A 13,680-nucleotide genomic window follows, 5' to 3' on the forward strand; every position below is an offset into this window, starting at 1 on the left:
CGTTGAAGAAACTGAGGCACGAAGGAGGCTAGGAGTAGCCTGGGGCTGAGTGGCGGTGGGGCTGAGCTCCTGCCTCAGGCTGCCTGTCCCCAGAGCCTACCTTGCCTCCCCTGGGAAGGGACACATCATGGGAACTCAGGCAGGACCGAACCAAGTGGAGTGACCTGCCCATTGTCCAAGAGATGCCTTCCCTTTCTTCCCTCTGCATCCCCAGCAGGCTGGGCACACTGGCCCTGAGGGCAGGAAATCACTGTGACTCTGGCTGCTTGGAGGTTCCTCTAGCCCTGACCAGCTGCCAGCACCCCAGAGGCCAGACTGAGGTGTCTGCAGCAGTTTAGCTAGCTAGGCAGGCGAGTAAGGCCACATAGCTCCTATGTCCCCATGGGGAGTACCTGTGTGGTCGGGACCCACAACAGCCGCACTGCACACAGCCCGGTTTAAGATTGTTTGAAAAAGCTAAAAGCCAGGGGCCACCTGGGTGGCTCAGTGGGTTAACCCTCTGCCTTCAGCTCTGGTCATGATCTCAGGGTCCTGGGATTGAGCCCCACATTGGGCTCTCTGCTCAGAAGGGAGCCTGCTTCTCGCCCCCCCCCCGCCCCCCACCTGCCTCTCTGCCTACTTGTGATCTCTCTCTCTCTCTCTCTGTTAAATAAATAAATATAATCTTTAAAAAAAAAATAGCTAAATCCCCTCTTACCTTTGGGTTCTGTCTGAACTGAGCAGGTTTCCCCCACACCCCTAGATACCTTAGAAGGGAGGCCCTTGCTTCTAGCTTCTTCATCTGTCATTCTTACGTAGGGCGTGGCTGGACGTCCTAAGAAAACTCTTGAGCTCCGCTGTCCTGCCCTGCGGCGCAGGGGGTGACCATACCTGGGTCTTGGTATTTGTCCTGCCTCCTGCCACCCCTGGAGACACTGGAAAATCTTAGTAACCTTCCTGTTTTCCCACCGCCCCTTGCCCTGCCCAGCTTATTTATTGCCGCAAACGTTTTCCCCCCAAATGCAACTTACTTCAAAAATTCCCATTTGAATTCAACTAATCCAGCCAGTTCTTAGTAGGGCCAGTAGTGATGTTCTGTGAAGTGACCACAGACGCAGAACCATCGCTGCTGGGGACATCCAGGGTGAGGTTCCTGCGAGCCTCTGGTCACAGCATTTTCATCCACTGATCCGTACGTAACTTTGCTTTATGCATGTTTCTGTTTAAAAGCATTTTATGTCATATATGTTACTGATTAACATTGCCTGTAAGGCCAATAGTGCTATAACTCAGGTGTGAACAAAGCATATCCAGCAGACGTGTTTATTCTAGAAGGTGCAGCTCAGCCTTCCAGCACTTAGGAAACCAGACAGCTCCTCGGCGGTCAGTGAAGCTACCAACAAAGAAAAAGAAAAATGTGAAAAACGTGCCATTAAAAATAGATCATTGGGGGGCGCCTGGGTGGCTCAGTGGATTAAGCCGCTGCCTTCAGGTCAGGTCATGGTCTCAGGGTCTTGGGATTGAGCCCCACATCTGCGTTAGTATTCCTGCTGAGCAGAGAGCCTGCTTCCCCCTCTCTCTCTGCCTGACTCTCTGCCTACTGTGATCTCTCTCTGTCAAATAAATAAATATAATCTTAAAAAAAAAAAAAAGATTATTGGAAGGACACTTGTTCCCAGTATGAGAGCTAAAATCGGAAGGCAGAGTATCCCCTTGTTTGGCCTCACCTGGGAGCGTGTCTATGGGGCAACTCAAATAGTTTGCCATTCTGCGCATACCCACAAGCGACCACAAAAGCACCACAGTATTGATCTAGGTGAACTTGCGAATACGGAATTGCGAATAACGAGAACTGACTGTGTATCGTACTCTTTTTCACTCCCCATCAGATCGCATCTTAGGGCTGAAAGGGATGTTTAGAGTCAGCTCATTTAGCCCCTTGTTTCACACAAAGGAAAAATAAATGCTCAAAAATAAATTGAAACCCTGTGTTAAAACACCTTACAACATAATCACGGACAGCATGTCTAGATTGATGTACTGGGTTAGCCGCTTTTTCTTTTTAAATCTTACTTCCAGCCTATATGATGTGCTGTGGTTTCATGATCAAAAGGAATTTCATCTCAGGAAAACCCTAAATGTCAGCGAATATGAGTCAGAAGTATACAGTATCTATCTACCCTCAGACACTATGACCGTCCTGGTGAGAACGTTCATCCTAGAACATAGATCTAAGAAGTGACTCTGAAGCTTCTTACTGTCCCCGTTCAGATGACTCTGTTGTCCAACAGACCGAGCTGCTCTCGTACAGCTTAATTTGACAAGTCTGTCCTAATTAACCACTCTCCACGCTACTCACTACCCTTTAGGAGGTCTGCAAAAGGGTCTCCTGGTTGCCCTCCTCGTTCTTTCCACTGTAATCCTCCTGAACTCTGTAGCAGCCTTATCTCCCCAACACAGATACCAATTACAGCAGGGGGAAAGGAGCCCCCTTCCTTCCAATTCTGGTGGGTGCTCCACTCGGCGTGATCTCAGAATTGTCTAATGAGAACCTGGGCAGCTCTCCCCAGCCCTGCCACCTGGGAGGGAGGCATTACCCTGGAAATGCTCTGTGCCAGAGCCCAGATCTGCCCTTGTAGCTGAGCTGGAGAGAAGTCTTCAAGCTGGGAGTGGCAATATCGGCTTGTCCTGGGTTCCCAGGCAGGCAGGGCAAAAAGACAAGTGCAACAATGGAGGGTAAGCTCCAGTAAGCGCCAGACCTCCCACCCTCCTTGCTTTCCCTGGCCACTTGGCTTTGCAAGTATCTCCCACTTCTGAAAGTTCACCTTATACCACATGGCTTTTACAAAAAGCCTTAGGATCTTGAAGAAATTGGAAGAAGATTTCTGCTTTTACCCAAAAAAGGGACAGAAAGCAAAAATAGCATTTAGCATGGGTTTTGCAGCAAGTCCTGTGTGATAAAGGCAGCACGTGCCCTGAGAAGTGAGAACCCCCCCGCCCCAACTCCATCCCTAGGAACTACACCCAGCATCTCAGCATCAAGCCGCCAGAGCTTTGAGCAGTGTCTGTGAGCGTCTGTGCTTTATCTCGATTTATTTTGTGCCTCCATTAGCCAGATGTGTCCTAAGGTATCAGAAAAGCCAAAGAGAAGTGACTTTTGGGGTCTGGGAATGCTCCCACGTTTTTTTTTTCCCCCATGTAAATGAATAAATGAATGGTAATTGCTTCTTTGCTTTATGCCTTTGGTCTCAGCTGGAGGAAGGTTTCATAGGAACAATCTACTTTCAGAGAGCAGGGAAAACCCGTCCTTGAAAATGTTTATCTTTGGCTCTGGATTTCACTCTGATGCTCTGTGATTTGGCGAGGGCACTGACTGGAGTAGATTGGGATCTTTTTTCTACACATTTACAAGACACCAGATGCTGTTACACATTCGGGAGAGGCAGGAGGAGAAGGAGCTTCGGTCAGGAGTTACTAGAAGTCACTGTCAAGGCTGCCTGTCGTTGGGAACCCTCCACCCCCTCAGGAGAAGGGAGCTGTTTAAGAGACTTCAGGATGAAAGAGGAACATCTGGAGTATCAGTAATTAAGTCTGAAATGTGGTTCAACAGGAAGTGACAAGTCTGTCCTCAGAGACTGGTTCAAAGTAGGGCAGTCTCCATAGTTTAAATATCACTGGGTCTGGAGGTAGGTCTTGTGGGACTTTTTTAACCCCTTGGACTCCTCTGCAGTCCTAGGAGGATGGCCTTGGGTACACAGACAACAATTACAGAATTTAATCACCGTGCAACATTTTTAGTTACATTTTCATTACATTTTTAATCCCTGTGCGTTGTTCAAACTAAAAAATAAACCGGCTTTGCGGTCAACTTGCATTTTCTGTGTTATTTTTTTTTCTTTTTTAAGATTTTATTTATTTGACAGAGACACGGCGAGAGAGAAAACACAAGCAGGGGCAGTGGGAGAGGGAGAAGCACGCTTCCCGCTGAGCGGGGAGCCCGCTGTGGGGCTCCATCCCAGGACCCTGGGATCATGACCTGAGTGGAAGGCAGACGCTTAACGACTGAGCCGCTGAGGTGCCCAAAGATACAGTTATCTTTGAAATAACTGTAGGATGGGGAGAAGCTTCTCTTTTCTTACCCACTCCCCACCCCATTGATGGTTTCACCTTTAGCCTAAGAGTTAATCCTTATGAAGTGATGACTTGATATTTGGCTTCCCTTATTCTTTCTTCTTTCTTCTCCTTCCCCTCTTCTTCTTCTCCTTCCTCCTCTTCCTCTTCCTCTCCTTCTATTTCTCCTCCTCCTCCTCCTCCTTTTTAAAATTATATTATGTTAGTCACCATACGATACAGCCTCAGTTTTGGGACTTTCCCCCTTCTCCTTGGGGTTTCTGTCTGAAATACAGAAAACTTTCAGCTCGAATATCCTGAAACATTTTCAAGTCTCCCCCCATCCCTCACCTATTTCTTTTTAAAGGAAATGTAAAAGCTCCTGATTTGGAATGTTAGGCTATTTGCTCCAGCGGGAGCAGAAATAAAATGTGGGGAAGGCTAACTGCATGTAAGGAGGGGAACAACTCACGGTCCTTGGGTGGCTGTTCTGGGCTCCCCTCCCTACCCTAGAACTCGTACAAATGAGGGGGGTCTGGTGGCCTGTAACTGAGATTTCCTAAGAACTAATTGTTATAATTAGACTTGTTCCCTGGAGGAAGGGACTCCTAGCCTCCCCCATCCCACCCCTCCCACCCCCCAGCTCGGGGTAATGGCTTAGGTTTGAAAATCTAACCGGGCTGGGCTTTAACACCCAAAGGGACCCGTGGGCCCCCTCACACCCAGCCAGCCGCACCCTGGGCAGCTGCGAGGCAGACAGACTCTGTGTATTAGATCAACCAAGCTTTCTGACCTCAGGGGTGGCCTAGAAGCTAGAGGCCCTCAGGCAAATGCAAGAAGCTTTTAATAATGTCACAGAGTATTTAATACTCCTTGAGATGCTTTTGTTTATTTATTTATTTATTTTCCTCTCAATGTCAACAAGATGGCCAAGCCACAGGGAGAGGGCCAGGTGAGGGTGGGGTGGGGTTGCAGTTTCTTGTACCTGGTTCCCATTCTCTGGAATCTTCTGCCTTATCCTTAGGATTAAGGATTCAGGGATTTCAGGTCTATTTTTAGGTTCATTTCAGGTCTATTTCTAGGTAGGAGTGATTATTCCTCCCCAATGGCCAAAGGTGTGAGAGCAGATGGGGCAGGTTTTTAGAACTTGGTGATAGTGTTTGTTTCTGCTTTCACTTGATCTTCCTCTTGGGCCCAGGAGAGGTTTTGCATCTGCCACAGTGGGGGGCCCGCTGACCTGTAAACACAGACAGGAACATTTGGGAGAAGGTGGTGAAAGAAGTCAGCATCTCGAAATCAATTTATGATGCAGGCAAATCGTGTTTTCAAATATTTACAGAGTCTCCGAGGGAATTACATCACTGTTTATAGCTGTTTTGATTGTTTTTTATGACTCAGGCCCGGGAGAGCCAAGCGATGTAATTCCTGAGAGATGTCGAGCCCACGCTTCGAGCCTCCCCTCCTGAGCAGAAAGTCGGGGCAAAATGAGCAAAGCACTCCCCGTGATAAACCAAGCACTGGCTGAGCAGTGGGGAATTATTAATGTGCTGCTGGGAGGCAGGAGATCTTTCCCCAGTTTACTAATGGTGGGGGCAAGCCACGATGGCCCAGACTCGATGGGAAGTGCCCAGCCTGGATGCTGGTGCAGGCTTTGTATCTGCCTTCTCCAGGGAGTATTAGAAGATTTTGGTGGAACTAACTTGGGAATGATTGGGACTCGATCCTTATTTTCAGATTTCATCCCATATGGTATAAACTGCCTTGACTTTATTAAGAGAATTGTCATCCGTTCCCATCAGAGGACAGTAGAGGGAGGGGACAACACTATCCACGCATGACTGGGGAATCGGGTCCCCAGTACTCCCAGGTAGGGAGTGGACCAGTTCCTGTCCTTCTGCCGTGACTCTGGGCCAGCCATTACAGCCTTGGCTTGCGCATTCAGCACAAAAGCCCGGCTCTGACCCTGGGTACCTTGTTGATCTACTCTTCCTCGGTATCTTGAACACAACTATGGACCCACACCAGCATCCTTGAGGGACAGTATGGCACAAAGGCGGAGGCAGTGAGCTTGAAGCCTCATATCCCAGCTCTGCTTCTCAGTAGCTGTGTGTGACCTCTTTCTGGATGTAATGGATTAATCCTTGTAAATTCTCAGATGAGTGCCCTGTCTAGCGCCCGGTATGCCGTCTGCTTAGGGAATGTTTGCTGTTATCATTTGGCATCGTGACCTGTATTATCAAGACCAGTCTTTGAAACAAAGTGGTAGGGTTTGAAAGCCTTTCTGACCCCAGCAGTTGAGGCAATGAGCTGATCATAGGCTTACTTAGAAGCCAGCTCGTGGGCACTAAGGAGGCTGATCACTGGGTATGTTAACTGAGTTTGAATGTGAAACCATTCTTTAAATCTCTAAGCAAGTTCCAGAAGAGCGAACGTCTTCTGGCTGGCAGGATAGCTCCAAGGGGAGCATCCAGGAGGGGTTGGAGCTGTCCCTGGGGGTACCTCGGGGGGCCTCAATGCACTGCCCTCCTGCTGAGAGTTGGAGCCTCTGGTTTCAAGTCCTGAGCCCCTCCCTCATCTCCCAGGAGCATCCCCGTGGTGCAGACTCTGCGGACCACCACCCTGACCACTGCCTGTGCCGACCACTCAGACCAGCGCGTGAGCTACCTGGAGCACGTGGTGGCTCGCATCTCTATTTCCCACCCACGCCGGGGAGACCTCCAGATCCACCTCATTTCTCCCTCGGGAACCAAGTCTCAACTATTGGCCAAGAGGTAACTAAAGGCCAGGCTGGCCTAGCGGGGCTGGGGCAGGGGTGCTGGGGCTTATCAGGAGGGCCCATCCAGCCGGAGGTCACAGCATCCCTGCGGGACACCTGGGCAGGTTGGTACTGCCAGCAGCTTTCTCTTGGAGACGTTCGCATGTGCCCCCTACTAACCGGAAACCTGGTCTTTAGAACCATCCTGGAGAGCTTTTGTTTCCAGGTTGGGGTGACGAGGGTGTGTGACTGCTTCGTTTAATGGAGAGATTTATGAAATTCTGGCTATGACTTAATTGCCCTTGGAAGTGCGCTGAAGGTCACTGTTCTCCTATTCATTGGGCATCTGAAGTGAGCACGTGTATCACAGGAGGACTGCCTTCCTCCCAAAGCTCCTGCACGGCCGTCCGGTTGTACGTAGCGCTGTTGAACTCGTGTGGGCAGAAGGCTCTGCTCTGTGGGCGATGTGGCTCACGTGGGGGCCTCAGAGGCTGCTCGGGGCAGGATTCTCATGCGTGGGCCTGAGAGGGTCCCTGTTTAGCTGAAGGCCCCAGAAACAGGCTCCAAATTCTGGAGTTTCACATCATGGAAAGCCATGGAGCCATTTCTTCCACAAGGTCAGAAACAAGGACAAGTGATTTGATGTATCTGTGTCGCTGGCAGGTGAATGGCCTGAAGGGATTTGGGGGAGCTTGGGGGAGGGGGAGAGAGATTGGGACTTCTTTGGGGCCTCCCTTGTCTAAGAGGCAGAGGAAAGACAAAGGATTCAGGACAAACCAGCATTTCTCTTGAAAAATAGCTGACAACCAGACTATGTTCCCCCCCCACCACCAGGAGACCCCCTACGACTGCCTCTCCCCATCCCCTGGGCTGTAGCCCTATTCCCCGCTTGCCCACACTGGGCCCACTTGCCTCACTTGGGTTACTTGCCTTGGGTAGCAACCAGAGTCAGGCTGTAGGGTTCAGAAAAGAGGGTCTCGTGAAGGGCTCTGTTCAGGACCAGGCAGGAGTTGCCTTTCTCTTACCCCCATCCACCCCACCCCTACGTGGCTGAAGACCGAGAGACTGGCCTGCTGCAGGGACAGGCAGATGCCGGCCTTTGAAGGAGAGCGGGCGGCAGGCATTTGTGGTCGGTGCCCTGCAACCAGCCCTGGGACCAGATCCTGGCTTCGTGGGTTTGCAGGGCTCGGCCATCTGGCTCAGGCCCTCCCTACCAGGTCAGGTGCCAGCCGCGTAGCACAAGAGCCACAGGGGGCATCTGTCTCCCAAGGCTGGGACCACCCTTTGCCTTGGCCCGGAGGTGACAAGGCTGCGAGCGGTCTGAGGGTACCAGCTGGCCCACCACGCTGTTAAGCTCTTTTACAGCCTGAGTTGCAGTTGTTGTTCTGGAACTTTGAGAGATTCCATCTAAAAGTCCGGACTTCTTGCATTCCTTGCAAGATCGGAAGTCCTCTGTGGTGGGCGTTCGTTCCCCGTGCGGACACCAGACTGGAGCTGGGCAGATGGGCAGGTGGGCAGGGCGGCTTCAGGCACTCTAGGCCACGCACAAGCTCCCGCTTCTCTGGCTTCCCGCGAGGTCCCCCCCACCCCGAGCCCCGTTTGCTGCAGGCTGGACACACCAGGAGGCCTCCGAGGGGGTGAGCCCTGAATTCGAGACAGGAACCAGGTATGAGCACCAGAGGGTGACCTGGGTGGACCGAGAGCCCCCATGAGGCTTGGAAGTTGGGGTGACCGGTCGTAGGCCAGCAGGGCAGCCATGACTTGCAAGGACCGACACCCAGATGGGCTTTGGAGCCAAGAGACTCCAAGGAGCTGCTGCTCCCGCTCCTTTACTTCCTGGCGGGGTGCCCAGGAGCCAGCCGCTTCTCCTCTCTTTACTCCTCACTTCCGGAAATGTCACTTGACTCCTGTCGCAGTCCATATGGCTACAGGAACTGGATATGATGCTGCAGGTGAAAACGCCTGGCCCGGCGGCTGGGTTCCCATCCTGTCCCTCCTGCGTCCGTCTACCTGAGCTGGAAGAACTTTCCGGCACCCCAGCATCTTCCCACTGGCTTTCCCCGCTCTCTGTTTTTTCCTTCCTTTCTAAGCCCCATCCTGCTCAGGTCCAGCGTGAGCCCCTGAGATGAAAGAGAGCGGGGCCTGCCAGGATCGTTGGGTTCACGACGACCCGTTTGCTGTTCCTCTGCCATCGAGCCCTTGAAACCTGCCTTGCGGCCACTTGGCAATCCTCTCCATCTTGGGAATGTGTTGTTCATCCACGGCACAGATTTTGTGATTCTATCAAGCGCGCGTGTCTGGGGATCTGTTACTTTCTCCTTTCTTTCACATCGTGCTCCATTGGGCAGCTTTTTCAGATCACCAGATTTTTTTTTTTTTTTTTTTTTGACATGGAGTTAAGTGAACTTTCAGTTAAGTCTTTCAGCCCTTAAAGGACCGTTTATCTTTGTCCTGTCCCAAGTGTGTTCTGTTCGGCTTGGCATCATGTGCGAAAAATTAGCCTTGACCTTTGCAGTTCCTTACCAGAAAGGACAGGATGTGCCCCCTCCCCTTCCCTCTCCTCCACGCAGGGAATGTTCTCGCGATAAGCACGTTTATGCATTCGCTGGATGTTCAGAGAACACCCAAATCAGGAATCCAGTCTTGCATCACACAAAACGTGCATTTGAACTTCTGACGGGCAATAAGGAGCTCTCAGGTTAAGTTAAGACCCTGTCCCAAAAGAGAGATAACAAAGTTAGAAGGGTTAGGAAGAGGAAGGGAGAAGAACCCGAGACTGTTCGGGGGATATTAGAAGAACGAGGGAGCCTATGAGTTGCTTCCTGTTTCCTGCTCAAGTCAAACGAGAGAAAAATGGATCTGGGCTGAAATCACAGTCTGGAAAGACCATGGGCTTTGGAGGCTCCTCAGAACCTGGGAGGGGGAGACTGGCGGAGGGGAGGGTGCCTCCTGCACACACTGGAAAGCAGCCAGTCCCATTAGGTCATCTCGCCCAATGCACCTGTTGAAACACCCTTAAGCCCCGGAGAGTTGCACATTTTCCCCTCTTCGTCTCTTCTGGAGAAGAGCATGCGAGAGCTGGCCCTGGGACTGGTGTGAAGGTTCCATTTGTTCCACAGACTGGCATCTTAGAAAGGCTTGCTTTGTGATGCTCCTGGGGCATGTGGTCTGGCCTCGGTCTTTGTGTACCCAGGCCTTGGGAGATGGGCTCTGGAGGATCACTGCTGGCATTGGGGTAGGGGAGGTTGGAGGGTCTTCTTTGGTAACCTCTGAAACACTTCTTGATGCTGGAGAGAACAAGGACAGGGGTCAGAATGCCCTTGAGTGAGTCCCAGCTCAGCTGGTTATGGCTGTTGGACCTGCCACTCATCACGACCCGTGGGATCCCTCTGTCTATAATGGGGATGGATGGCAGGAGGGAGACCATCGCTGGCTGGTCCCGGTTGGGCCCCCGTGAGTCCTGCCAGCCTGCCTGCCTCTCAGAATATTTGGGGGACCCAGCAGGATGATGGGGGTGAAGCTGTTGGCCAGGGTGGGGTCATCAGTCAAAGGTTTGAAAGCATCCCCAGCTTTTACCCTGCCTTCTTCCCAGCTGAGAGCCAGGCGCCTTTTCCTTCCATTCTCAAAGCTGCTCCCCTTGAGATGCTGTTCAGTGAGATCGTACCCATCACCTAAGGACTAATTCCAAGCCAGAAGACAGCCCCCCTCGGGCCCGGCCCCCTACGCACCACTCCTTTCCTGACCCTCTTGTGTTCTCACCCCGCGTCTCTGATTGCAGATTGCTGGATCATTCCAACGAAGGGTTCACCAACTGGGAGTTCATGACCGTGCACTGCTGGGGAGAGAAGGCCGAGGGGGAATGGACCTTGGAAATCCAAGACATGCCGTCCCAGGTCCGCAACCCGGAGAAGCAAGGTCAGTGGCTCTCGGGAATTCCACACACCACTTTGTATCTCAGCCCTTTTGTTAACTCCAGACTTTTATTTAACTGCAGCACCTCTGGTAATTTCTTTTATGGAGGTATAATTCACCATGGAAATGGTTTTTAAAGCATGTAACTAAATGGTCTTCAGAACATGCACAGAGTTGGGCAATAGTCACCACTTACCTAAATCCAGAACTTTGTCATCACTCCAAAGGGGCGCCCTATATCCATGAATCAGATACTCCCCATTCTCCCAGCCCCCAGCAACCCCAAATCAACTTTCTGTCTCTATGGATTTGCCTCTTCCGGACATTCCCGTAAACGGAATCACACAGTATGTCACCTATCGCCACTGGATCTTCCCGTTAACATAATGGTTTCAAGACTCATCTGTATGTATCCATACTCCATTCCCTTCCCCAGCGAAATGCGATTTAAGTATATGTATATGATTTTATATATAACACTTGGTTTATCATTTGATGAGTTGATGGACAGTTGAGTTGTTTCTACTAAATGGCAGTTGTGAATCACACTGCCTTGAACATCCTCAGGTAAGTTTTTATGTGGGTGTATATGTTCAGCTCTCTTGATTGTGTACTTAGGAAGGGAATGGCTGGGTTGTATATCAGTGCTATGTCGGACTGGTTGAAGGACCGTCAAACTGTTCTCCACGGTGGCTGTAGCATTTGCCTTCCTACCAGCACGATATGCAGATCTTAGTTTCTCTCCATCATCACCAACATTTGTTTTATTATTTTCGTTTTCTTCTCATTATAACCATCCTAGTGAGTGTGAAGTATATCTCATTGTGGTTTTGATTTGTACTAATTTCCCTAATAACTAATAATGCTAAGCATCTTTTTGTAGACTTATTGGACATTTTTACATCTTCTTTGGAGAAATGTCTATTCAGGTCTTTTGCCTGTTTTAAAAACCAGATTGTTTATCTTTTATTTGTGGGTTGTAAGAGTTCTTTCAATATTTTGGATACTAGATCCTGACCAGATACCAGATTTGCAAATTTTCCCTCCCATTCTGTGGGTCATTCTTTCACTTTCTTGGTTGCACCCTTTGGTGCATCCCCAAGTTTTCAATTTTGATGAGATTCAGTTTATTTTTTTCTGTATAGCTTGTGCTTTTAGTCTCATATTTAAGAAACTATCGTCAAGATTGAAGTCTGTATTCTTCAAAGAGTTTTATAGTTTTAACTCTTACATTTAGGACTTTGATCCATTTTGAATTAATTTTCTAACAATTTCTTTTTTTTTTTTAAAGATTCTTACTTATGTGAGAGAGAGAGAGAGAGAGAGAGAGAACATGAGAAGGGAGAAGGTCAGAGGGAGAAGCAGACTCCCTGCTGAGCAGAGAGCCCAATGCGGGACTAGATCCTGGGACTCCAGGATCATGATCTGAACCGAAGCAGTCGCTCAACCAACTGAGCCACCCCAGCGTGCCCCTTGAATTAATTTTCCATGTAGTGCAAGCTGAAGGTGCGGATTCATTCTTTTGTGTATGACTATCCAGTTGTCTTAGCACCATTTAAAAAGCTGTTCCATCCTCCACTGGATGACTTTGGTATACTTATTGAAAATTGATTGGCCATAGATGTATGGAGTTTATTTTTGGAATCTTGGGTCTCTTCCACTGGTCTGTTCACCTGTGCCTAGGGCAATACCACTCTGCTTTGATTATCATAGTTTTGGTAGCAAGTTTCAAAATGGGGAACTATGAGTTCTCCAGCTTTGCTCGTCTGTTTTGGGATTGTTTTGGCCATTCTGGGTCCCTTGCAATTCCATACAAATCACAGGGTCCTCTTGTCAATTTCAGGGGGGGACGGAGAATTAGTTGGAATTGTGATAGAGATTTCACTGACTCTAGTTCAATTTGGGGAATATTGCCATGTGAACGATATTGAGTTTTCCAATCCATGGATACAAATGTCTTTTCCTTTATTTTGATCTCTTTCATTTCTTTCAACATTGTTTTGTGGTTTTCAGTCCACACGTCTAGTACTTCCTGGGTGACACTTGTTCCTAAGTATTTTGTTATTTCTGATGCTGTTGTAAACAGAAGGGTTTTCTTAATTTTGCTTTCAGATTTCCCCCTGACTCTGGGAAGGCAGCCTTTCATCACTCTCTTTTTGGTTCATAACCATACCTTGAAGTGATCTTTATTGAATTCCTACTTTGGGCCAGGCACTGACGGAGGTGATGGGGCTACACCAGGAGAGGAAATTAGTATAATCATTACGTCTTCTTCTATGGTCACCGATAGCAGTCCCTGATGTCTTCATATCTCTCTCTGTCGGATTCAGACTCATAGAGAAGGGTGGAGATATGTTCCTCGCAGGCACTTATCTGTGGAGACCTTTCCCAGAGCTTCGCTTTCATTTCTCTTTTGTCCCCAGGGGCCTGCTTCTTGATCACCCTCAAAACTTCCCCTGCCCTGCTCCTTTTCTGAATTTTTCATGAAGCACCGTTTTGGGTTTTTGTTTTGTTTTGTTTTGTTTTGTTTTTAACCAGGGAGAAGAAAAGAGCGTTGACTTGCCTTATGTAGAAAATTGACTTTAGGGGCACCTGACCTGGGTGGCTCAGTGGGTTAAGCCGCTGCCTTTGGCTCAGGACCTGATCTCAGGTTCCTGGGATAGAGCCCTGCATCGGGTTTTCTGTTCAGCAGGGAGCCTGCTTCTTTGTCTCTCTCTCTCTCTGCCTGCCTCTCTGCCTACTGGTGATCTTTCTGTCAAATAAATGATGAATAAAAATCTTTAAAACAAAACAAAAAAAAAAAAATAAAATCAACTTTAAATGATCAAGTCATCTATAAGGTTTCCCTGCCCCTGCTCCTCAAAATCATTCTTTTGCCTTTAGGATAATAAATGACCATCTTAATAAGACATTATGGTAACAAA

General features: G+C 49.2%; 1 protein-coding gene across 3 annotated transcripts in view; it reads left to right on the plus strand.

Moving 5' to 3' along the window:
* PCSK6 (proprotein convertase subtilisin/kexin type 6) overlaps positions 1-13,680 on the plus strand; it is a 178,549-nt gene that overhangs the window by 112,044 nt on the left and 52,825 nt on the right. For all 3 annotated transcript variants that reach the window (XM_082736643.1, XM_082736644.1, XM_082736645.1), the window contains 2 exons: positions 6,672-6,860; positions 10,623-10,759. In XM_082736643.1, coding sequence (XP_082592769.1) covers positions 6,672-6,860; positions 10,623-10,759 — 326 coding nt within the window. The remainder of the gene's footprint in view (positions 1-6,671; positions 6,861-10,622; positions 10,760-13,680) is intronic.

Source organism: Mustela nivalis, assembly GCF_964662115.1.
Source record: "Mustela nivalis genome assembly, chromosome: 6".
NCBI lineage: Eukaryota > Metazoa > Chordata > Mammalia > Carnivora > Mustelidae > Mustela > Mustela nivalis.